Source organism: Pseudophryne corroboree, chromosome 6 (assembly GCF_028390025.1).
Source record: "Pseudophryne corroboree isolate aPseCor3 chromosome 6, aPseCor3.hap2, whole genome shotgun sequence".
NCBI lineage: Eukaryota > Metazoa > Chordata > Amphibia > Anura > Myobatrachidae > Pseudophryne > Pseudophryne corroboree.
In genome coordinates this window covers 527020891-527047578 of record NC_086449.1, presented here as the reverse complement: position 1 = coordinate 527047578, position 26688 = coordinate 527020891, and the positions used below count along the sequence as shown (strand labels likewise).

At 44.8% G+C, this 26688-nt stretch overlaps 1 protein-coding gene across 3 annotated transcripts in view; it reads right to left on the bottom strand.

The window, feature by feature from the left end:
* The window catches only part of MSRB3 (methionine sulfoxide reductase B3), a 271831-nt gene that overhangs the window by 80428 nt on the left and 164715 nt on the right, over positions 1–26688 (bottom strand). For all 3 annotated transcript variants that reach the window (XM_063927556.1, XM_063927557.1, XM_063927555.1), the window contains one exon: positions 8146–8174. In XM_063927556.1, coding sequence (XP_063783626.1) covers positions 8146–8174 — 29 coding nt within the window. The remainder of the gene's footprint in view (positions 1–8145; positions 8175–26688) is intronic.

Genomic DNA, 26688 nt, shown 5'->3' with positions numbered 1-26688 from the left:
AAGGAGGGTGAAACATCACTGGAAATGAAAGACAGGACCAAAATCTTTATTTTCAAAGAACTAAACCTGAAAACAGTCTTCAAATCTCTCCAAGAGAAGGCCAAGAAAAACTTGGATGTATGAACACACCACCAGATGTTCCCATACTCTTTGGTAATTGCGTGACAAAATTTTCCTGCTCACAGTATGGTATGGAGTACTGAAAAAGAAAAAACACTTTTCCAAAAACCAGGCTATTAAAGGCAACCGAGGAGGTCCTCATGTACAAGTGAACCCTGTTGCAATAGGACTGGTCGAAGTGCAAGACACCACTTGGGTGTAATAGAAACTGCACAGTCAGTCTGGAGCAACTAAGATTACAATCTCCCTTTGAACCTTGATGCGCTTGATTACCTGAAGCAACACTGGATTCGATGGAAACAGATATGCTAGATGACAAACTCACAGAACTGTCGTGGCATTTACTGTGAAAGGCAGCGGATCCACAGATTCCTCACAAAACTGTGGAACTTTGAAGTTGTTCAAAGTCCATGATGTTCCCCCACGGAAAGTCCACACTTCTGAACTGACTGTCGTAAATTTTCTGGAATTAGAGACAACTTCTCATATGAGTAAGATTGTGGAAGTTAGCCTTTTAATTTTCTGCTGCTAGTATGAACACCACTGAGAGTGCCGGTAAACAGGTCTCTACTTAGGAAAGGATTCGGCCTCCGCCATCACTGTCATACTTTTTGTGCTTCACAGATACTGTACATACATCATCATCGTGGTGTTGTTTGCTGAATACGAACTGGCTGGCCGGCCAGGGCAGAATGGGCTCCCAAGAGTCAGAAAGATGGCTGTGAGCTCCAGCACAGTGTTCGACAGAGCAGACTTCGATTGTGACTGGAGGCGTTGTAAATCAGTCTAGTTTTCATTATTGATTTTTTTATGGTGATAGTGTAGACATAATTTTCCATTTGATAATCTATTGGACTATATCCATGAACACACACTTCCTTCAGATTGCTTTAGATAATCAGATTAATTTTGTTTAATTTAAAAAGCACATTTTTGTGCAAATACCACTTACTGGGACTAGCCCAACCCACTTGAATCACAATTGTCAGTGAAAAACACTTCCCTAAGATTCAGCCTCCTAGCAATGTCAACCTTCCTCTACAATCACAAATTCTAACCTGTTTGTCAGGAGCTCGCTTGTCAACCTCAGGCACCATAATTATAAAAAAATAAGATTTTACTTACCGATAAATCTATTTCTCGTAGTCCGTAGTGGATGCTGGGACTCCGTCAGGACCATGGGGATTAGCGGCTCCGCAGGAGACAGGGCACAAAAATAAAAGCTTTAGGACTAGGTGGTGTGCACTGGCTCCTCCCCCTATGACCCTCCTCCAAGCCTCAGTTAGGATACTGTGCCCGGACGAGCGTACACAATAAGGAAGGATTTTGAATCCCGGGTAAGACTCATACCAGCCACACCAATCACACCGTACAACTTGTGATCTGAACCCAGTTAACAGTATGACAAACGTAGGAGCCTCTGAACAGACGGCTCACAACAATAACAACCCGATTTTTTTGTAACAATAACTATGTACAAGTATTGCAGACAATCCGCACTTGGGATGGGCGCCCAGCATCCACTACGGACTACGAGAAATAGATTTATCGGTAAGTAAAATCTTATTTTCTCTGACGTCCTAGTGGATGCTGGGACTCCGTCAGGACCATGGGGATTATACCAAAGCTCCCAAACGGGCGGGAGAGTGCGGATGACTCTGCAGCACCGAATGAGAAAACTCCAGGTCCTCTTTAGCCAGGGTATCAAATTTGTAGAATTTTACAAACGTGTTCTCCCCCGACCACGTAGCTGCTCGGCAGAGTTGTAATGCCGAGACCCCTCGGGCAGCCGCCCAAGATGAGCCCACCTTCCTTGTGGAATGGGCCTTGATAGATTTAGGCTGTGGCAGGCCTGCCACAGAATGTGCAAGTTGAATTGTGCTACAAATCCAACGAGCAATCGTCTGCTTAGAAGCAGGAGCACCCAGCTTGTTGGGTGCATACAGTATAAACAGCGAGTCAGATTTTCTGACTCCAGCCGTCCTTGAAATATATATTTTCAATGCCCTGACAACGTCCAGCAACTTGGAATCCTCCAAATCGCTAGTAGCCGCAGGCACCACAATAGGCTGGTTCAGGTGAAACGCTGAAACCACCTTAGGCAGAAAATGAGGACGCGTCCGCAGTTCTGCCCTGTCCGAATGGAAAATCAGATATGGGCTTTTATACGATAAAGCCGCCAATTCTGACACTCTCCTGGCTGAAGCCAGGGCCAGTAGCATGGTTACTTTCCATGTAAGATATTTCAAATCCACCGATTTGAGTGGCTCAAACCAATGGGATTTGAGAAAATCCAAAACTACATTAAGATCCCACGGAGCCACTGGGGGCACAACCGGGGGCTGTATATGTAGTACTCCTTTTACAAAAGTCTGGACTTCAGGAACTGAAGCCAATTCTTTCTGGAAGAAAATCGACAGGGCCGAAATTTGAACCTTAATGGACCCTAATTTGAGGCCCATAGACAATCCTGTTTGCAGGAAATGTAGGAATCGACCAAGTTGAAATTCCTCCGTCGGGGCCTTCCTGGCCTCACACCACGCAACATATTTTCTCCAAATGCGGTGATAATGTTGTGCAGTCACCTCCTTCCTGGCTTTTACCAGGGTAGGGATGACCTCTTCCGGAATGCCTTTTTCCCTTAGAATTCGGCGTTCAACCGCCATGCCGTCAAACGCAGCCGCGGTAAGTCTTGGAATAGACACGGTCCCTGCTGAAGCAGGTCCCGTCTTAGAGGTAGAGGCCACGGATCTTCCGTGAGCATCTCCTGAAGTTCCGGGTATCAGGTTCTTCTTGGCCAATCCGGAGCCACGAGTATCGTTCTTACTCCCCTTTGCCGTATAATTCTCAGTACTCTTGGTATGAGAGGCAGAGGAGGAAACACATACACTGACTGGAACACCCACGGTGTTACCAGAGCGTCCACAGCTATTGCCTGAGGGTCTCTTGACCTGGCGCAATACCTGTCCAGTTTTTTGTTGAGGCGGGACGCCATCATATCCACCTTTGGTTTTTCCCAACGGTTCACAATCATGTGGAAGACTTCTGGATGAAGTCCCCACTCTCCCGGGTGTAGATCGTGTCTGCTGAGGAAGTCCGCTTCCCAGTAGTCCACTCCCGGAATGAACACTGCTGACAGTGCTATCACATGATCTTCCGCCCAGCGAAGAATCCTTGCAGCTTCTGCCATTGCCCTCCTGCTTCTTGTGCCGCCCTGTCTGTTTACGTGGGCGACTGCCGTGATGTTGTCCGACTGGATCAACACCGGCTGACCCTGAAGCAGGGGTTTTGCCAGGCTTAGAGCATTGTAAATCGCTCTTAGCTCCAGTATATTTATGTGAAGAGACATCTCCAGGCTTGACCACACTCCCTGGAAGTTTCTTCCCTGTGTGACCGCTCCCCAGCCTCTCAGACTGGCATCCGTGGTCACCAGGACCCAGTCCTGTATGCCGAATCTGCGGCCCTCTAACAGATGAGCACTCTGCAACCACCACAGAAGAGACACCCTTGTCCGTGGAGACAAAGTTATCCGCTGATGCATCTGCAGATGCGATCCGGACCATTTGTCCAGCAGATCCCACTGAAAAGTTCGTGCGTGGAATCTGCCGAATGGAATCGCTTCGTAAGAAGCCACCATTTTTCCCAGGACTCTTGTTCATTGATGCACAGACACTTTTTCTGGTTTTAGGAGGTTCCTGACAAGTTCGGATAACTCCCTGGCTTTCTCCTCCGGAAGAAACACCTTTTTCTGAACCGTGTCCAGAATCATTCCCAGGAACAGCAGACGTGTCGTCGGGGTCAATTGAGATTTTGGAAAATTCAGAATCCACCCGTGCCGTTGCAGCACTACTTGGGTTAGTGCTACTACGTCCCCCAGCTGTTCTCTGGACCTTGCCCTTATCAGGAGATCGTCCAAGTAAGGGATAATTAATACGCCTTTTCTTCGCAGAAGAAACATCATTTCGGCCATTACCTTGGTAAAGACCCGAGGTGCCGTGGACAATCCAAACGGCAGCATCTGAAACTGATAATGATAGTTTTGCACCACGAACCTGAGGTACCCTTGATGTGAAGGGCAAATTGGGACAAGCAGGTAAGCATCCTTGATGTCCAGGGACACCATAAAGTCCCCTTCTTCCAGATTCGCTATCACTGCTCTGAGTGACTCCATCTTGAACTTGAATTTTTGTATGTACAGGTTCAAAGATTTCAGATTTAGAATAGGTCTTACCGAGCCGTCCGGCTTCGGTACCACAAATAGTGTGGAATAATACCCCTTTCCCTGTTGTAGGAGGGGTACCTTGACTATCACCTGCTGAGAATACAGCTTGTGAATGGCTTCCAATACCGTCGCCCTGTCTGAGGGAGACGTTGGCAGAGCAGACTTTAGGAACCGGCGAGGGGGAGACTTCTCGAATTCCAACCTGTAACCCTGAGATACTACCTGCAGGATCCAGGGGTCCACCTGTGAGTGAGCCCACTGTGCGCTGAAATTCTTGAGTCGACCCCCCACCGCCCCTGAGTCCGCTTGTAAAGCCCCAACGTCATGCTGAGGGCTTTGCAGAAGCCGGGGAGGGCTTCTGCTCCTGGGAGGGAGCTGCTTGGTGCACTCTCTTACCCTTTCCTTTGCCTCGGGGCAGATATGACTGTCCTTTTGCCAGCTTGTTCTTATAGGAACGAAAGGACTGCGGCTGAAAAGACGGTGTCTTTTTCTGTTGGGAGGGGACCTGAGGTAAAAAGGTGGATTTCCCGGCTGTTGCCGTGGCCACCAAATCCGATAGACCGACCCCAAATAATTCCTCCCCTTTATACGGCAATACTTCCATATGCCGTTTGGAATCCGCATCACCTGACCACTGTCGCGTCCATAAACTTCTTCTGGCAGATATGGACATCGCACTTACTCTCGATGCCAGAGTGCAAATATCCCTCTGAGCATCTCGCATATAAAGAAAAGCATCCTTTAATTGCTCTATAGTCAATAAAATACTGTCCCTATCCAGGGTATCAATATTTTCAGTCAGGGAATCCGACCAAACCACCCCAGCACTGCACATCCATGCAGAGGCGATGGCTGGTCGCAGTATAACACCAGTATGAGTGTATATACTTTTCAGGGTAGTTTCCAGCCTCCTATCAGCTGGATCCTTGAGGGCGGCCGTTTCAGGAGACGGTAACGCCACTTGTTTTGATAAGCGTGCGAGTGCCTTATCCACCCTAGGGGGTGTTTCCCAGCGCGCCCTAACCTCTGGCAGGAAAGGATATAATGCCAATAACTTCTTTGAAATTAGCAGTTTTCTATCGGGGTTAACCCACGCTTCATCACACACTTCATTCAATTCCTCTGACTCAGGAAAAACTACAGGTAGTTTTTTCAGACCCCACATAATACCCCTTTTTGTGGTACTTGCAGTATCAGAGATATGCAAAGCCTCCTTCATTGCCGTGATCATATAACGTGTGGCCCTACTGGAAAATACGTTTGTTTCTTCACCGTCGACACTAGATTCGGTGTCCGTGTCTGGGTCTGTGTCGACCGACTGAGGTAAAGGGCGTTTTACAGCCCCTGACGGTGTCTGAGACGCCTGGACAGGTACTAACTGGTTTGCCGGCCGTCTCATGTCGTCAACTGATTTTTGTAACGTGCTGACATTATCACGTAATTCCATAAACAAAGCCATCCATTCCGGTGTCGACTCCCTAGGGGGTGACATCACCATTACCGGCAATTGCTCCGCCTCCACACCAACATCGTCCTCATACATGTCGACACACACGTACCGACACACAGCAGACACACAGGGAATGCTCTTATCGAAGACAGGACCCCACTAGCCCTTTGGGGAGACAGAGGGAGAGTTTGCCAGCACACACCCAAGCGCTATAAATATATAGGAACAACCCTACAGAAGTGTTGTTTCCTTTATAGCAGCTTAATATATCAATATCGCCAAAAAAGTGCCCCCCCTCTCTGTTTTTTTACCCTGTTTCTGTAGTGCAGTGCAGGGGAGAGTCCTGGGAGCCTTCCTCGCAGCGGAGCTGTGCAGGAAAATGGCGCTGTGTGCTGAGGAGATAGGCCCCGCCCCCTATTTCGGCGGGCTCTTCTCCCGGTGTTTGTGAGACCTGGCAGGGGTTAAATACATCCATATAGCCCCAGGGGCTATATGTGATGTATTTTTAGCCAGAACAAGGTATTATCATTGCTGCCCAGGGCGCCCCCCCCCAGCGCCCTGCACCCTCAGTGACCGCTGGTGTGAAGTGTGCTGACAACAATGGCGCACAGCTGCAGTGCTGTGCGCTACCTCATGAAGACTGAAAAGTCTTCTGCCGCCGGTTTCTGGACCTCTTCACTTTTCGGCATCTGCAAGGGGGTCGGCGGCGCGGCTCCGGGACCGGACTCCATGGCTGGGCCTGTGTTTGATCCCTCTGGAGCTAATGGTGTCCAGTAGCCTAAGAAGCCAATCCATCCTGCACGCAGGTGAGTTCACTTCTTCTCCCCTAAGTCCCTCGTTGCAGTGAGCCTGTTGCCAGCAGGACTCACTGAAAATAAAAAACCTAATAACTTTTTCTAAGCAGCTCTTTAGGAGAGCCACCTAGATTGCACCCTGCTCGGACGGGCACAAAAACCTAACTGAGGCTTGGAGGAGGGTCATAGAGGAGCCAGTGCACACCACCTAGTCCTAAAGCTTTTATTTTTGTGCCCTGTCTCCTGCGGAGCCGCTAATCCCCATGGTCCTGACGGAGTCCCAGCATCCACTAGGACGTCAGAGAAATATCTTTCAGGTTCTTTCTATAATTCTGTGTCAAGTGATCTGATCTCTTATCTTACATGTGTATCTAACAGCCAGGAGTGGATCTAAAGCAACCCTTAGAAGGGGCAGGTTGGGCCATGGGAGCAAGGTCGAATCCCCTAATTGGGTCACTAAAGCCAGTTTTTAGGCTGAGCCTCAGAGTGCCAGGGCAGCATAATTTGCCTGCTTCACAGCAGCCAGGCCCAGGCTTGCAGTGTGCAGCAGCACAATTACTGGGTCCGACTGTGTCATACTAACTAGCACAACATTTGGTGAAAGGTGTTGGCTATTCAACAATAGTTGATGTACTACTCCTTGGAGACTGGAGAGTGATAAAGTGAAGACAGATAAAGTACCAACCTATCTGCTCCTGTCATTTTTCAAACACAGCCTGTAACATGACAGTTAGGAGCTGATTGGCTGGTACTTTATCAATCTACAAGGCGTTAGTACATATCCCCCACAACTGAACTCTTTTGCTCCAATCTAAATTGTTTGGCTACAACGTACATATGCTGCAATACAATGTGCAAAAAAAAAAATTCTATGCACTCTTACAGCCAGAAATTAAAAAAACTTAATTGTTTTATGGCTAAATTTAACAATTATTCCTTGTCTGTGCTTTTACTCCTTTATGAATGCAATTATTTTACATGTTGCTAAAATACATTCATGTGAAAAGATTATGTAATGTAAACACTAAAACTTTACAAAGATGTAAGAAGTAAAACGGTTACAATATGCTACACTACTCATAACAAAACTGGCCTTATTTCAAAAAATTGGCACAGAATAATAGACAACCCTATAAAAAGAAAACATACGTCATACATAGATATATACATGTGTATTGCACATGGCAATCTATTCTGAGTTTAAAACAGTTTTTTGTAGTGGAACATCTCTGTGCAAAGAAGACAATGACTAAAACAACATTTTTGAAATACTCAAGAGAAAAGTAAAATTATAATTTAGGACATACTTTTTATAGCCACAGTGTCAAAGAACACTACAGAGTTGGCTCAATACAACTATATCATCCATTGTCAAACTCATTAGACTACTATGAGAGAATTTATAGAAAACTACCTTTGTGAAAACACTTAGCAGCATCCTGCCAGTGCCATCTTTTCTTGTACCCCACCTTACAGTATTTTGGGTTTTATTAATAAATAAATGTTAATGATTGCATTGGGCACATGTTTTAATGGTTGCATGGTACAGTTAGACATACCTGAGTTGGAGTCAAATTTTTTTTCGGATCTGGAATAAAGAAAAGTTATATGTGATCTTGTAGACCATATTGTAATTAAAATTTAAATACAATTCCTAAAAATACTATAAAAGTATTGTGCACTAACCAAACACACTTTTAATATGACATGTATGCTATGTTTAAACATAAACTATTCCATACGCAAAGCTCATATTTCATGGTGCCCATACATCAACTATCAATTGGTTGAATTAATTATGCGTTTTGCCAATAATTGCGTTATATAATCAGCAAAATCCAACATGCTGGAAATCCTCAATTTGCCCATTCTGACCCAAAAATAATTGGAATTGCCGAGTTGGAGATTTCTAACATGTTGTATTTTGCAAATCTTACAAGAATCAGAGATCGCCAATTGGGGAATTGGGCTTGTTGGTGTATTGGCCCTTTTAGTTACATAGCATAATTGATAAGAACAGATGAGACATTGTTTTACATTATGTACAAAACAAACCATTAATGTCATTGACGTATGGGACATACATGGACAATTTTGCTGAGAATCTCCTCGTTCTACAGATACCAAACAGTGAGTTCCACCCCCTTCTGACTCCAGAAGAGTCTAAATTTGTAAAGGCACAAACTGGAAATGTGGCACAGGAATACAGGTCCATGTTGCTGTGGTAAATAAGGTGGTGTTGGACCTCAGTAAAAGCGGTTTCCATTTCATCCCACAGATGCTGTGTTTAGACTTGGTGACCACAAACTTTATTAGACCAATCATAATAAAATACAAGGGGCCGTTCAACTTTCAACATTGCTGTTGTACTTAGCTATTAGCTGACTATAGCAGTGTTATTGCTTGTTATTTGGCTAGTGACCCATTCTTAATACACCAAAGACACCTTTTCATGTAAATCTTTTGTATAGCCCATTTTCACATAAATGGTTTATACCTGCCTACCTTTTTTAAACCATAGCCTCTATAAGTAGAATCCTATAATTGGTAGAGCAATTAATAACATGCAGTGTATGTTTACCAAATACGCAACACATATTATCCACATATCACCATGATACGTGGCTCACTTTCTCCAAGCTGAATTAAAAAGTAAAATACTTGTTTGACCATATCAACTAAAAACTTTAAAAATTGTTTCTCTGGCAATGGAAAACCATATTTCATTTGTGTAGAAAAGTGAAAACATGCATTGAAATGAGTTTAATCATACTGCCTAATATACATTTAATTCTACATTAAGGGCTCTAATCAGGATGAATTTTTTTATGTTAAAATTGCGGTAAAGAGTGTTTCCACATTTTTAAGGTACAGTAACCCCGCTATTAAGCAAAAGGTTAACCAAGAAGATAGCGCAATTATTTTCTCTGTTCATACCCATCTCACTGAATATCACACAATAGGGATCAATCCATTGATCTATATTGTGGTTTAATGTTTTATGCTATTCAGCAAGCATAATATACATTAAACTTTCCGATACATTTTTAATTTATAGAACGCCATTTCTGAATGGCGTTATATAAAGAAAATCCATAATTCTGATGCAAAATGCAGAGACAGAGGTAAATATTCCCATCAGGGGTGCCTCGGGACACTTGCAGGGGTGCCTTGGATTGGTGGTCCAGGACCAATTCAAATTATTTATGGTAAATGTAATAGGCAAAACCAGAGCTGGTGGCTGCCAATCATAAAATATGTGGACAAACAGAAGCAAATCTTGTCCCTCACCACACAATTAAACCTAAGGGTAGCATATAAACACACTTTACTTAATGTAATATTTACTTCTAAATTTCTCAATAAGAAACTTTTGGCCTAGGAGTGCCATGAAAAAAATGATGATACTCTAGGGTGCCGTGATTCAGAAAAGTTTGGGAACCACTGGTGTAAGTCTACACTGTAGACATAAATGTATATTCTCTCTCTCCAAAATGGCTCATCTGTCGAAGAATGTAAGCACAAGTCTCTTTCAGAAGTAAATACCCTGTCTTTCCAAAAAGCTTTGGGTGTTTACATGTAAATTTGAAATGTAAACCATTATATCAGTCAACAGTATGCCAAGGCTTCAATTACATGACCAAAGATCATCGGCTGGATGTAATGTCGTCCGAGATCAACCGAGGTGAAGTATGCTGGACGATCTAAGACATTTTTTCAAAGGGGCAATCACTTTTAAAGCAAAACCAGGCCTTTTAAGTGACTGCCCCTTTAATGTCCGAGATCGGCCAGCAACACGCACCTCCAGCGATCTCAGACGCCATTACATTCTGCCCCATAAGTGAGTAATCAGGCTCCAAGATTGCTGCATTGTGTTGTTGAAATATTTGTAAGTCACAGATTTGTAAGTCACAGAGACAAAAGTAAGCCACAGATTCTCCAGTTGTTAGTATTTTAGAGAAGAAAGAAGACTGTCTCTAGATTCAGTTTTATTTAGTTCATTGTCCAGACTGCTGTAATGATCTATTACTGAATATCGAGCTATCCAATATGAGATGTAGTAATACTTCCATTATTCAATAATCAGTAATGTGTTTTATATATGGAGATTCAATTGACTGATAGGCAAAACATGAGAAAGCCTTTCATGGTCCCATGAAACATTGGAAACAGTCTTACCATCTTGTGAAAAAATTTCTAAAGAGAGTAAAATCTGGAGGCAGTGGATTCCCTGATGCAAACTAGGATTTGTGCAGAGTAGTGGAGTCTAATTGACCCATGTCACTTACAAGTGACCCCAACAAAGAAGCTTGGGCTCTGCAGTTGGGAGAATGCAGGTTACTAGCATCAGGCTTGCCACCTGGTATGACAAGTTAGTAGGTTAAGAAATCAATATACACAATCAGCAACAGAAAGACAGTAATTGAGCTGGGGGCTGAAACACTGGTAAGCACAGCACAATACCAAAACAGCAGCAGAAAAAGTCCGATTAAGCCATGGTCTGGAACACTGGGAAGCACAGCATGGCACTTTGGGAGTCATTCCGACCTGTTCGCACGCTGCAGTTTTTTGCAGCGCAGCGATCAAGTCACTACTGCGCATGCGTATGCACCGCAATGCGCAGGCGTGTTGTACGGGTACAAAGCGGATCATTGCTGAGCGATGGAGTTAATGAAGAATCCGATCGCAAGGAGGGCGTTTGTGGATGTCAACTGACCGTTTTCTGGGAGTGTTTGGGAAAACGCAGGCATGTCCAAGCGTTTGCAGGGCGGGTGTCTGACGTCAATTCCGGGACCAGACAGGCTGAAGTGATCGCAAGGGCTAAGTAACTTCAGACCTACTCAGAAACTGCACAAAATGCTTTTGCAGAGCTCGGCTGCACAGGCGTTCGCACACTTGCAAAGCGAAAATACACTCCCCTACATGTGGCGACTATATGATCGCAGCGCTGCAAAAATAAGATTTTACTTACCGGTAAATCTATTTCTCGTAGTCCGTAGAGGATGCTGGGACTCCGTAAGGACCATGGGGATAGACGGGCACTTTAAGAAAGTTTTGGACTCTGGATGTGCACTGGCTCCTCCCTCTATGCCCCTCCTCCAGACCTCAGTTAGGGAAACTGTGCCCAGAGGAGATGGACAGTACGAGGAAGGATTTTTGTAAATCTAAGGGCGAGATCCATACCAGCCACACCAATCACACCGTATAACTTGTGATACACTACCCAGTCAACAGTATGAACAACAACATAGCCTCGGTTCAACCGATAAACTATAACATAACCCTTATGTAAGCAACAACTATATACAAGTCCTGCAGAAGAAGTCCGCACTTGGGACGGGCGCCCAGCATCCTCTACGGACTACGAGAAATAGATTTACCGGTAAGTAAAATCTTATTTTCTCTAACGTCCTTGAGGATGCTGGGACTCCGTAAGGACCATGGGGATTATACCAAAGCTCCCAAACGGGCGGGAGAGTGCGGATGACTCTGCAGCACCGATTGAGCAAACAGGAGGTCCTCCTCAGCTAGGGTATCAAACTTATAGAACTTTGCAAAGGTGTTAGACCCCGACCAAGTAGCTGCTCGGCACAACTGTAATGCCGAGACCCCTCGGGCAGCCGCCCAAGAAGAGCCCACTTTCCTAGTGGAATGGGCCTTAACCGATTTAGGCAATGGCAAACCTGCCGTAGAATGCGCCTGCTGAATCGTGTTACAGATCCAGCGAGCAATAGTCTGCTTTGAAGCAGGAGAGCCAACCTTGTTGGCCGCATACAGAACAAACAGAGCTTCAGTCTTCCGGATTCTAGCCGTTCTGGTCACATAAATCTTCAAAGCCCTGACCACATCCAGGGACTCGGAATCCTCCAAGTCCCGTGTAGCCACAGGCACGACAATAGGTTGGTTCACATGAAAAGATGAGACCACTTTTGTCAGAAAGTGAGGACGAGTCCTCAACTCTGCCCTATCCACGTGAAAAACCAAGTATGGGCTTTTATGTGATAAAGCCGCCAATTCTGAAACGCGTCTTGCCGAAGCTAATGCCAACAACATGACCACTTTCCACGTGAGGTATTTCAACTCCACAGTTTTGAGTGGTTCAAACCAAGGTGACTTGAGGAAACGTAACACCACGTTAAGATCCCAAGGCGCCACCGGAGGCACAAAGGGAGGCTGAATATGCAGCACACCCTTCACAAAAGTCTGTACTTCAGGAAGAAAGGCTAATTTGAACTTTGAAAGAAAATGGATAAGGCCGAAATTTGGACCTTTATGGACCCTAATTTTAGGCCCAAAGTCACTCCTGTTTGAAGGAAGTGAAGTAGACGGCCCAAATGGAACTCCTCCGTAGGAGCAGCTCTGGGCTCACACCAAAAAAAACATTTTTTCGCCATATACGGTGATAATGTTTTAACGTCACGTCTTTCCTAGCCTTGATCAGGGTAGGAATGACCTCCTCCGGAATCCCTTTTTCCGCTAGGATCCGGCGTTCAACCGCCATGCCGTCAAGCGCAGCCGCGGTAAGTCTTGGAACAGACAGGGCCCCTGCCGCAGCAGGTTCTGCCTTAGAGGAAGAGGCCACGGATCTTCTGTGAGCAACTCTTGCAGCTCCGGATAACAAGTCCTCTGTGGCCAATCTGGAACAATGAGGATTGTTCTGACCCTGCTTATTCTTATTATTCTCAACACTTTGGGTATGAGAGGAAGAGGAGGAAACACATAGACCGATCTGAACACCCAAGGTGTCACTAGAGCGTCTACCGCTACCGCCTGAGGGTCCCTTGACCTGGCGCAATACCGCTTTAGCTTTTTGTTGAGACGGGATGCCATCATGTCTATTTGAGGCAGTCCCCACCGACCCGTGATCTGTGCGGAGACTTCTTGATGAAATCCCCACTCTCCCGGATGCAGGTCGTGCCTGCTGAGGAAGTCCGCCTCCCAGTTGTCCAACCCCGGGATGAACACTGCTGATAGCGCGCTTACATGGCCTTCCGCCCAGCGTAGAATCCTGGTCGCTTCTGCCATGGCCACTCTGCTCCTTGTTCCGCCTTGGCGGTTTATATGAGCCACTGCCGTGACATTGTCTGACTGAATCAGAACCGGTTTTTCCCAAAGCAATTCCTCCGCTTGACGCAGGTCATTGTATATGGCCCTCAACTCCAGGACGTTGATGTGGAGACAAGTCTCTAGATTTGACCAGAGACCTTGGAAATTTCTTCCCAGTGTGACTGCTCCCCAGCCTCGGAGGCTTGCGTCCGTGGTCACCAGGACCCAGTCCTGAATGCCGAACCTGCAACCCTCTAGTAGGTGAGCACTGTGCAGCCACCACAGGAGAGATACCCTGGTCCTGGGAGACAGGGTGATCCTTCGATGCATTTGTAAATGGGACCCGGACCACTTGTCCAAGAGGTCCCATTGAAAAGTCCTCGCATGGAACCTGCCGAAAGGGATGGCCTCGTATGAAGCCACCATCTTCCCCAGGACCCGCGTGCAATGATGCACTGAAACCTGTTTTGGTTTTAATAGGTTCCTGACCAGGGCTATGAGCTCCTGAACCTTTTCGATCGGAAGAAAAACCTTTTTCTGGTCTGTGTCTAGAATCAGGCCCAAAAAAGTCAGACGCGTTGTAGGGACTAGCTGGGACTTCGGTATATTGAGAATCCAGCCGTGTATCTGCAACGTCTTCATGGACAGAGACACGCTGTCCAGCAACTTCTCCCAAGATCGTCCATGTATGGGATAATTGTGACCCCCTGCCTGCGCAGGAGAACCATAATTTCCGCCATTACCTTGGTGAAAATTCTCTGGGGCCATGGAAAGCCCAAACGGCAACGTCTGAAATTGGTAGTGACAGTTCTGCACTGCAAATCTCAGGAACGCCTGATGAGGGGGGAATACCGGAACATGAAGGTAAGCATCCTTTATGTCCAGTGACACCATCCAATCCCCCCCCTCCAGGCTGGCGATGACCGCCCTGAGTGATTCCATTTTGAACTTGAACCTCTTCAAGTACAGGTTCAGGGATTTTAGGTTTAAAATGGGTCTGACCGAACCGTCCGGTTTCGGGACCACAAACAGGATTGAGTAATATCCCTCTCCTTGCTGGAGATGAGGAACTGTGACAATCACCTGTTGAATATACAATTTTTGGATTGCTGCCAACACTAGCTCCCTCTCTGACGGGGAAGCCGGCAGAGCCGATTTGAAAAACCGGCGAGGAGGCAAGTCTTCGAATTCCAGCCTGTATCCTTGAGAAACAATCTCTAATGCCCAGGGATCCACCTGCGAGTGAACCCAGACGTGGCTGAAAAACCGAAGACGAGCCCCCACTAGATCTGCCTCCCCCCGGGAAGCCCCAGCGTCATGCGGTGGACTTTGCAGACGCAGGGGAGGACTTCTTCTCTTGGGAACTAGCTGTGTGCAGCTTCTTTCCCCTGCCTTTTCCTCTGCCAACAAAGGACGATCCCTGTACCTTTTTGTTTTTATTGGAACGAAAGGACTGCATTTGATAATGAGGTGCCTTTTTTGTATGCTGCGGGGGGACATAAGGTAAGAAATTCGACTTACCAGCCGTAGCAGTAGAGACAAGGTCCGAGAGGCCGTCTCCAAACAACTCCTCCCCTTTGTAAGGTAAGGACTCCATATGCCGCTTTGAATCGGCGTCTCCCGTCCACTGTCGGGTCCACAAGAGCCGCCTAGCAGAAATAGACATAGCATTTATTCTGGAGCTTAATAAACAAATGTCTCTCTGAGCATCTCTCATATACAAGGCAGCATCTCTGATATGCTCTATGGTCATTTGAATGGCATCCCTATATAAGGTGTCAATCTCCGTAGATAAGGAATCTGCCCATGCCACAACCGCACTACAAACCCAGGCCGACGCCATAGCCGGTCTAACAATAGTACCTGAATGAGTGTAAATGTGCTTCATGGTAATTTCCTGCCTGCGATCAGCAGGATCCTTGAGGGAAGCCGTATCCTGAGAAGGCAGTGCCACCTTTTTGGACAAGCGTGTCAGCGCCTTGTCTACTTTAGGCGAAGATTCCCATCGTATCCTATCCGTTTGTGGAAAAGGATATGCCATAAGAATCCTTTTGGGAACTTGTGGTCTCCTATCCGGAGATTCCCAAGCCTTTTCGCACAATTCACTCAGTTCAAATGAGGACGGAAAGGTGACTTCAGGCTTTTTCCCTTTATACATGTGTACCCTCGTGTCAGGGACAGGGGGTTCCTCAGTAATATGCAAAACCTCTTTAATGGCAATAATCATGTACCGAATACCTTTTGCCACCCTCGGCTGTAATTTTGCATCTTCATAGTCGACACTAGAGTCAGTATCCGTGTCGGTATCTGTGTCATCGATCTGGGATATGGTGCGCTTCTGAGACCCCGAAGGGCCTGGCGCCACAGGGACAGGCATGGACTGGCTACCTGACTGATCCCTAGCTTCAGCCTTGTCTAACCTTTTATGCAATAGATTGACATTTGCATTCAAGACATTCAGCATATCCACCCATTCCGGTGTCGGCGTTGCCGATGGCGACATGACATTCAAGCACTCCCCCTCCACATTAAGCGAGCCTTTCTCGTCAAACATGTCGACACACGCGTACCGACACACTTCACACACACACAGGGAACCTCTTTTCTGAAGACAGTATCCCCTTCAAGGCCCTTTGGAGAGACAGAGAGAGAGTATGCCAGCACACACCCCAGCGCAATGACCCTGGAGACCAACAAACTGTTTTTCCCCCAGCCGCGCTGTATAATATGTTATCTGCCAATTATGTGCCCCCCCCCCCCCCCTCTCTTTTAAACACCCCTTCACCGTATGTAAGCAGGGGAGAGTCCGGGGAGCTTCCTCTCAGCGGTGCTGTGGAGAGGAAATGGCGCTGGTGAGTGCTGAGGGAGAAGCCCCGCCCCCTCGGCTGCGTGCTTCTGTCCCGCTCAAACTTACTATAATATGGCGGGAGCTCTTTTATATACATGTACAGTGCCCACCTGTACATGTATATTGTCTTTTGCCATAACAGAGGTGTTATATTGCTGCCCAGGCCCCCCCACCCCCTGCACCCTTACAGTGACCGGAGTATGTGAGGTGTATGGGAGCAATGACGCACAGCTGCAGTGCTGTGCGTTATCTCAGTGAAGCTGAAGGCTTCTGCCACCTGACGTCTTCTGACTTCGGCTCTTCTGGCTCTGTGAGGAGAACGGCGGCGCGGCTCTGGGGGTGGACGCCCAGTAAGAACCTGTGTTCACACCCTCTGGAGCTAATGGTGTCCAGTAGCCGAGGAAGCAGAGCCTATCTTAGACAAGAAGGTTACCCCCTCTCTCCTCAGTCCCTCGATGCAGGGAGCCTGTTGCCAAGCAGTACTCCCTGTAAAAAAGTAGAAAAAAATCCAAACAAAAATGCTTCTAGGCAGAGAACTCAGGAGAGCTCTCTGCAGTGCACCCATCCTGCTCTGGGCACAGTGTAAAAACTGAGGTCTGGAGGAGGGGCATAGAGGGAGGAGCCAGTGCACACCCAGAGTCCAAAGCTTTCTTAAAGTGCCCTATCTCCTGCGAAGCCCGTCTATCCCCATGGTCCTTACGGAGTCCCAGCATCCTCAAGGACGTTAAAGAAAAGTAGCTAGCGAGCGATCAACTCGGAATGACCCCCCTTAATCTTCAGCAGATGTATAGTGAAAAGGTCTATAACATTATAACATTGGGAAGCACTGAACACTGAGAAGTTCAGGAGAACTGGAAATTGGAGCTACTGTAGATGGAGACCTAATATTTTGGCACTGAGAAGTGTTGAGAGTCCTGTTTAAATAGGCATGTCAGACATAAATTTGAGGTGCTGATGATGTCAACAGTCAGATGACTGCATGTAGAAAAAATCTTAAGAGCAGACACACATAAGGCAACACCAGACGACTGGTCTGGTGAAAATCAGTACCCCATCTTGAGGGTGGAGATCAAACAGCTAAACATAAGGGGGTTTGTGTGGATATATTTTTAGCAAAGGTTTAAGAAGGTGGAGATCGTATACATAATAAGCATTGACCCCGGTGCATTCTTCAGGTTTGTAGTCTTTCCAATCAATGAGGCATTGTAAGATTCCTTTGGATTTACATGAATCTAGAATTTAACTACTCTTGATCTTGTACACCAATGAAAGATGGAGGTGAATTGCGGGAAGAAAAGCAATAAGTGAACTTCAATAGAAAGACATGACACACATTTAGAATGTGCAGAGTAAAAGGAAGTTCCAGCCAAAAGATCACAGAATTAAATACTTCCAGAATAATGAATTCTCTGATAAAACAAGGAGCAATTTTCTGCTAGGGAGCCACTGGCAGAGATTATATTTTGAAAGCCAAACCTTACTACCAGGACAAATTTGGGAACCACACATATTTACTTATAGGTGGCCTTGCAGCATTTTGTATGATTGTCTATGACTTGACAACGTATATCAGAGAATTATGAGAGGAAAGAATCTATGGCAGGTACTGTGAAAGATGGGATATTAGACAAATTAGAGAGGCAAGAATGACATATGAATATCATACAAAATAAAGGACACAGAGATGTTTCATGAGAGGTTGTTGTGAGCATATTCTGGCTGAGGCAGTACATTGTACGAGTTATCTTGATTAACAGAAATATTTTCTCTTTTTTTTAGTCCATTGGCTTGAACGGATAATCTAATGAGAAATTAAATGTAAGACCAACATTCTTGCAAAATGCCCACATGAACTCGGCTACTAATTGGATCCCTCAGTTGAAGGAAATTTTAAGAGTACAACCATGTAAACGGAACATCTACTTTATGAATAAGGAGACCAAATTTGGTGTTGAGGGGAATGACATGAGCAACCTTGGAAAAATAATTGTCATCCGAATTCTACTGAACCTCTTGGATGGGAAAAGATACATAATGAAGTTCATCGATATGTGGGTCCAGGGTTTGTTTGAACTGATGCACCTTATTCTGTGTGCAAACTGAAAAGAAAAAAAACAAAGTTCTTGATGAAGAGATCCCTAAAAGTGCTGGATGCAGCATGTGATGCCTGAAGAAGCTAATCAAAAATCAATAAATTCAGGAATTTTCAGCAATTATAAAGGAGAGGATCTTTCCAGTCACACAAAGATGAGATCTAATCGAAGGCTTGCCTGGACATTAAAGAAATTACAAATGCCAGTTTGAGAGGGAAATTTCACAATTAATACTGTAGCTTAAAATGCATGGTGCATTGAATTAATAAGTCTCTGCAAGCTTCAAGGTCACAGTCATATCTGAGAAGATTAAAAATGCAGAGCTGTGAACACAACAGCGGGAATATTCTGACACAGGTGGCGAAGCTTGTCCACCAAAAATATGCTGAGGGTATCCAGACAACAGAATAATAATAATGATCCATGGTCTGAAACACTGGGAAGCACAGCAGTATATGAAATCAGTAGCAGAAGGACAGTTAAAATGAGAGATCTGGAACACTGGAAAATGTTGGAGAACAGAAAGCTGAAGCTATGATATATACCGTATATACTCGAGTATAAATCGACCAGAATATAAGCCGAGATACCTAATTTTACCACAAAAAACTGGGAAAAATTACTGACTCGAGTATAAGCCTAGGGTGGGAAATGTACGGTGCCAGGGGTTTTCATGCTCAGGGTGTCATGCTCGTTGCCAGGGGTTTCATGCGGTAGGTGTTATGCTTGTTGCCAGGGGGTAATGCTTGTTGCTAGGGTTGTGCCCCCAGTGCCACATATACCCCCAGTAACAGATATCCCCCCACAGTGCCAGATAAAAACATGCCGCCGTTGCTTTGCCCCCAGTAGTTATGCCCCTTCTTTGCCCCCAGTAGTTGTGCCCCCTCTTTCATTGCCCCCAGTAGTTATGCCCTCTCTTTCTTTGCCCCCAGTAGTTGTGCCCCCTTTCATTGCCCCCAGTAGTTGTGCCCCCTTTCATTGCCCCCAGTAGTTGTGCCCCCTTTCATTGCCCCCAGTAGTTGTGCCTCCTTCTTTCTTTGCCCCCTGTTGCAGTGCCCCCTTCTTCTTTGCCCCCTGTTGCAGTGCCCCCTTCTTTCTTTGCCCCCTGTTGCAGTGCCCCCTTCTTTCTTTGCCCCCTGTTGCAGTGCCCCCATCGCCGCTTACAAACACACAAACACACACAAAAACAATACTTACCACTGCCCCGCTCCTGCTTCCCGACCGCTTCTTCTGCTGCTGCGCTGCTCCGCTCCGTCCGTCCGCTCGCTCCGTCCGGCCGCCCGCTCCGTCCGGCCGCCCGCTCCCCGGCACCCGATCATCTCTATGGGAGAGACGTCATGACGTCTCTCCCATAGCAACGCGCACAGACACTAGAGGTCAATAATGACCTCTAGTGTCTGTCCTGGAGCCGGCTGCAGCGGACGCCCACACAGCCCACGGCGTCTGCTGCAGCCATTGACTCGAGTATAAGCCGAGGGGGGCTTTTTCAGCGTAGAAAAATGTGCTGAAAAAGTCGGCTTATACTCGAGTATATACGGTATATATATATATATATAGATAGATAGATAGCACACACATATACCGCAAAGAATATTTGCCCATTCACACCAGTCCCTGCCCCAGTGTAGTTTACAATCATATTCCCTGTACACGCACACAAATTCACGCTAGGGTTAATTTTGTTGGGAGCCAGTTAATCTACTAGTATATTTTTGGATTGCGGGAGGAAAATGGAGTACTCAGAGGAAACCCATGCAAGTACGGAGAGAATATATAAACTCCACACTGTTTGGGCCATGGTGGGAATGGAACCCATGAACTCAGTGCTGTGAGGCATTAATGCTAACCATTACACCATCCATGTTGCCCTAAGGATGAGACCTACTGAGAAGTGCTCAAAGGTCTGTTTAAATAGGCTTACCATACATGGATCTAGTGCATAGGTTCTCAAACTCAGTCCTCAGGACCCCAAACAGTTCACATTTCCCAGGTCATCCAGCAGGTGTACTTGTTTATTCATGACTGACACATTTTGAAACACCCACAGTTGGAGCTAATGATTTCACTTGTGATTCTGTTAGGAGACCAAAATATGCACTCTTTAGAGTCCTGAGGAATGACTATGAGCACCTGTGATCTAGTGCATCAGAGACATAATCAGTTGATCAAATGTCAAAAGCAAGAGAGCCGTGCATCTGATCCTGTACAGCAGAACATGAAGAAGCAAGGCAACAGGCAGAACAGCATGACGAATACCAGGTTTGGTACGTACAGGTTGAGTATCCCTTATCCAAAATGCTTGGGACCAGAAGTATTTTGGATATCGGATTTTTCCGTATTTTAGAATAATTGCATACCATAATGAGATATCATGGTGATGGGACCTAAATATAAGCACAGAATGCATTTATGTTACATATACACCTTATACACACAGCCTGAAAGTAATTTTATACAATATTTTTTATAACTTTGTGCATTAAACAAAGTGTGTGTACATTCACACAATTCATTTATGTTTCATATACACCTTATACACACAGCCTGAAGGTCATTTAATACAATATTTTTAATAACTTTGTGTATTAAACAAAGCTTGTGTACATTGAGCCATCAAAAAACAAAGGTTTCACTATCTCACTCTCACTCAAAAAAGTCCGTATTTCGGAATATTTGGATATGGGATACTCAACCTGTAATACCATTGTAATTATCTCCACGTTATTGCACTTTATTTTCATATTTCATATCAATGACCTGGATTAATGGATAATTAAGACCCATTATTTATTTTATTTCATTCTTATTTTCCTACTTTACACATACTGTCTGCATTATAGTGCTTCAGTATTATTATACTTCCTCATGAAGATGTTTATGACCCAATCCTAGGCGCTTTAAGAGGGAGGACTGCACTGATTAATTTGATATGGGACACTTGTACATCTGTGTGCAAATGAGTCTAAAGACCGCACAGACCGTTCAGCACACATCTCTCCCCCCGCTAAGCACAGCACGATGTGCTGAGCGGGGTTGCGATGGGGGGGCGCTCACTTCACACAGCGCTGAAGTGAGCAACCCGCTAGATTGAGCCTGCGTGCAGGCTCAATCTAGCACCGGTTATAGCGATGCGCGGCTATCGCTGGGGGGCATACACATGACAGATCCGTGCTTCAAATCTAAGCAATCTAGTCAGATTGCTTAGATTTTAAGCATGAATCTCTCCGTGTGTACCCCCTTTAAATCTCTAAACGAAATGCTACAATGATGCAGACACAGCTTTTCTTCATGCCAAGTTCTGTTATGCTTCATGTGCGACTTTGTATGTATTTAAAACTAATTCCTGTGTCATTATGGAAGTAGCCTGGCATCTCTGGTACACTTTGAGTGGTGTTTTGAGTAGTCTGCTATGCTACACCGCTCTGTACAGTTTACTCCTGTCAAGCATATTGAGGTTTGATGTATAAGGACACATCTCTCAATGCTCTAATTATCAGCCTGCTTCTGCTAAGGTCCCTGTACTTTGGATACCTTGCTTCCAGACCTGGAACCGGAGGACTTTGACCTGCCTTTGCCCCTGTACTTTGGATACCTTGTTACCAGAACCTGAAGCTGGACTTTGATATGTCTCTACCTTTGTCCTGTATGTATTGGATACCTTGCTATCAGACCTGGAACCAGAGAATGTTCTGCCATATATCACACTCTGCTGTGTAAGCCTGCTGTGCAGGACTACTCTACCATTCTTCATTCCAGTTCTGTGTATCTCTACATGCTGCTGTAGATCCAATGTCATAGAAGAGTTCAAAAGCGATAAGAGACTTAATTACTCAGTTTCAGAATACATACTTAACTGCACATAGAAATAAGGTGTTTCAATTTATTTAGTATACACGTGATAATGCTTATTTAGATGTCTCTTCTCAAACCTAACTGCAAGAATTTTGTGGGTATCATGCCTAATTTGGTAGGAAAAGCTGTTGCTAAGCAGGGGCAAATGCAGTATTTCTGAAGGGGGTTTCCAAATGTAAAATTTTTGAGAGATTGTCACCTCCCCATGAAGAATTCATAAGTAGCATGTAACAAGCTATAGGCCAGTACAGATGGCGTAATGGTTAGCATTACTGCCTCACAGCACTGAGGTCATGGCTTTGATTCCCACCACGGCCCTAACTGTGTGGAGTTTGTATATTCTCCCTGTACTTGCATGGGTTTCCTCCAGGAACTCCGGTTTCCTCACACAAAAATATACTGGTCGGTTAATTTGCTCTTGACAAAAATGAACACTAGTGTATATGTGCGTATACATGTGGTAGGGAATAAAGAATGGACTGATATGAATGGCCAAATATTCTCTGTAAAGAGCTGCGGAATATGTGTGCGGCATATAAATAACTAGTAATAAATAAATAAATAAATACATAATAATAATAATATTCAATTACCTGCAAAGAAGCATCAGGATATTTTTTGGGAAACTATCCAATTAGGTCGTCTGAAAAAAAAAATTCTCCCGAAAACACACAGGTTCAGTGAAACATTTGCAGGTGAAACAAAAACCCTGATAAGCCGCGGCTTGCTCCAGCTTATCGAGGCTAATTGAACAGCCCCAGGTGATGCAATACCTGTGATCAATGATATCGGGTAATTGAAAACGAACCATAGTCTGACCCAAACAAAGTGGAGTGTCTGACCCAAACAAAGTGGAGTTTATACAGTACTTCAAACATATGCGGGACCAATAATAACGATATGCCACTTACCAGATTCTCTCTCTGGTGCGATGATTGAATACTCAGATCCATGGAGACACACATACACACTCCCCAAACGTGGTAGGAAAATCTGCTGCCATTGGGCATGTGCAGCGGCTCCATTACACCCTTTATACTGCATTTTGGGCAACTGGAACACCGCCCCCCTGCGTTTGCCTATGCTTATAGTTTTGTTATTTTATTATTATTATTATTATTATTATTATTATTATTATTGTCATCATCATCATCATCATCAACTATTTATAAAGAAGCCACAAAATGCTGCAGAATCACACTGGGTTGAAGTCCATCAATAAGCACAGCTTGGATTTTGCAGAGTGTTGTTATTTTTTTTGACAATACAAGAAGGAAGAATTATCGGTCCTTGGCCAGCTGGAATCCCTTCATCCACAACATCAAAGGATTGAGATAAGGTATCAGCTTTGGTGTTTTAGGTGCCTGTTTTTTAGATTAAAATTAAATACTGACTGAAGAAGACTGCTCATTTGGCCTATACAGTTTGTGACATCTTCCAGGCTGACTGGAGTTACTCATTGTCCTTATGTTCTATATATATTGAAACAGGATGTACCATATCCTCCAGCAAACAATTCCACTCCTTTTTTTATACTGTATTACTTAGACAACTACTTCAAAGGGGAGATCACAAGGATGGAGCTTCCCATACAGCACTACCTGTTCTGTTAAGCCAAAACAGTTCCCACTCTCAAAGATGGAACATTGACTCGTGGCATACAAAAACATGCATTCATACCAAAAGGAAAGAAGATTTAAGACTTATTAATGAGCAGCCTGGATATTCTATCTATCTATCTATCTATCTATCTATCTATCTATCTATCTATCTATCTATCTATCTATCATTGGAGCATATTGAACACATGGAACACATGGACATACAACATTTCCAAACAAATCTTTTTTTTTTTTAAATGAATAAAAACACGATATGAGGTTGTTTTTTTTTATATAATTTTCAGGCTACACTGCTGTTTCAGTATCTACAAGCCACCATCAAGAACTGCTAGATCAGCTGTATGAACTTTCCTGGTGATTTCTGATAGCAACAATAGTTAAGTAATCCAGAAGAATTCTGAAGCTCTGCAGTCTTGAATGTGTTCTTGTCACACACACAAATAATTGAGATGAAGTGGAAGTGTGTGGTCCTGACTACCAATTACATGAGAAACAAAGTTGTAGTTTATGATTAAGCAATTTTAGCCTTTTGTACCCATGCAACTTGCTGAGCACACATATTCATATTCAATTGCACTACTGACAGTAGCGGATCTTGCCACGGGCAAGCAGGACTTTTGCCCGGGGCGCCGCCTTTCGGAGGGCGCCGCACCAGGGCAAGATCCGCTGCTGCTGTGCCCCCCGCTGCCGCTGTGAAGGGAAACTAGAGTTTCCCTTCGTGGAGAGGTCCTTTACTGTGCGGTGCGCGATGACGATATACACGGGCCCCTTGTAGATTATATGCACTACCTTTACGGTCATTGTTGACATGGAGTTGTTGGTCCCTTCTATGTGGCTTGAGATCCCTGTCAGCTGATACACGAGTGGAACGCAAGCGTCTTTACCAGCATTATGCTGGAACGCACGCCGCTTCCGCCTTCCTGTACCTTTTTGTCTGATGTTAACTATAGCGTTGGCCGGGGCGGGCGGAGGGCTCATGTGGAACGCATGAGCTTCCGCCCGCAGCGGTTGGGACGCACGCCGCTTCCGCCCTCCGGTGCCTTCGTTTGATGCTGATTATAGAGTGCGCTGGGGCGGGCGGAAAGCTCATGTGGAACGCATGAGCTTCCGCCCACAGCGGGTGGAACGCACGCCGCTTCCGCCCGTCTCTTTAATGAGACTAGTTATCTTTATTCTGTATGCCTTTATGAGATTAAAATAGTTGGTTGAATTGGCACGCTCAGGCGCTGTTGCGGTTAGTGAGTTATACTTGTTAAATCACTGGCATTAAATATATTTTGGTCTGATTTCTGGTGTAAGGTGCATAGTGACATCATTTTCTGTTTTAGCACTATATAAGGAGCTCAGGACTGTGGTACTGCATTCAGCCCTGTCCTGATGCTCAGATGTGTATTTGCTGTCTATACTGGATATGAGTGAGTAATACTGGTTATATTTTTATGTTCTTGTTGTCTGTAATATCTATATGGATGTGGTCACGTTACCAATTTGTTTCTTAATGGGTTTGGAGGAATGAGTACTCCATCTGGCAGATATGCTCTGCCTCTACACCTGTAGTGAGTACATGTGATTGTTCTGTTTGTTTTTTTGCAATTGGTTTGATCATTATACCTGATCATTATTTTTGTGTTTAGGCTCAATATGACCAGCTTGCATTTTTTGAGGGTTTTGAATTACTTTCATTGAGTAAGTCATTTCTCTGCTGTATTAGGTGGTGGTGACGTTTTGATTATATTCGTATTCCCCTATTCCAGTTAGTGGACATCCAACACTTTGGTGCGGGTTCTATACTCAGGTTCTTCTGACACGCTGCTTTAATGATAGTGTTCACTCAGGGGTGATTCACTTTTAATCTACATGTGGGCCCGTGAGGCATTGTCCATGATTCTAAATTCTATATATGTTTTTTTGTTTTTGTTTTGTCTTTTTCTGTATAGTATTTATATGACTTTGGATGCTATTATCATGCTCGTCTTGACAAAGATTCTACATTGGAATCGAAACTTTGACATATTGAATGATTATATCGAACATTAAAATTACTATATCTGGATTGGACTAATTCTTTATTTGGAGAGTGCATCTCCCTGTTCAGGGATCTGTCCTATATATGTGGATTCACTCCTACAGTGTTTCTCCACTGGATGCACCCCACAGTTGTTATTGATTGGATGAGAGTGCAGGTCTATATATATATATATATATATATATATATATATATATATATAAAAAAGGAGACTCATTAGTTCTTTTGACTTACAATATCATCTCTATGCTGATGACACTCAAATCTATCTTTCCTCTCCTGACCTCTCACCTGTTCTCCTCACTCGTGTATCCAACTGTCTCTCTGCTTTCTCTTCTTGGATGTCCCAGTGCTTTCTTAAACTTAACATGTCTAAGACTGATCATCTTCCCACCCTCCCACACAACCTCACCTTCCACAATTTCATTATCCATTGATGTCACTACTATCTCCTCTAACCCCCAAGTGCGCTGTCTTGGAGTAATCCTTGACTCCTCACTCTCCTTCAAACCACACATTCAGCACTTATCCCAAACCTGTCATTTTCATCTCAAAAATATTTCCAGGATCAGACCCTTTCTGACCCAGGATGCCACCAAGACCCTTATCCACTC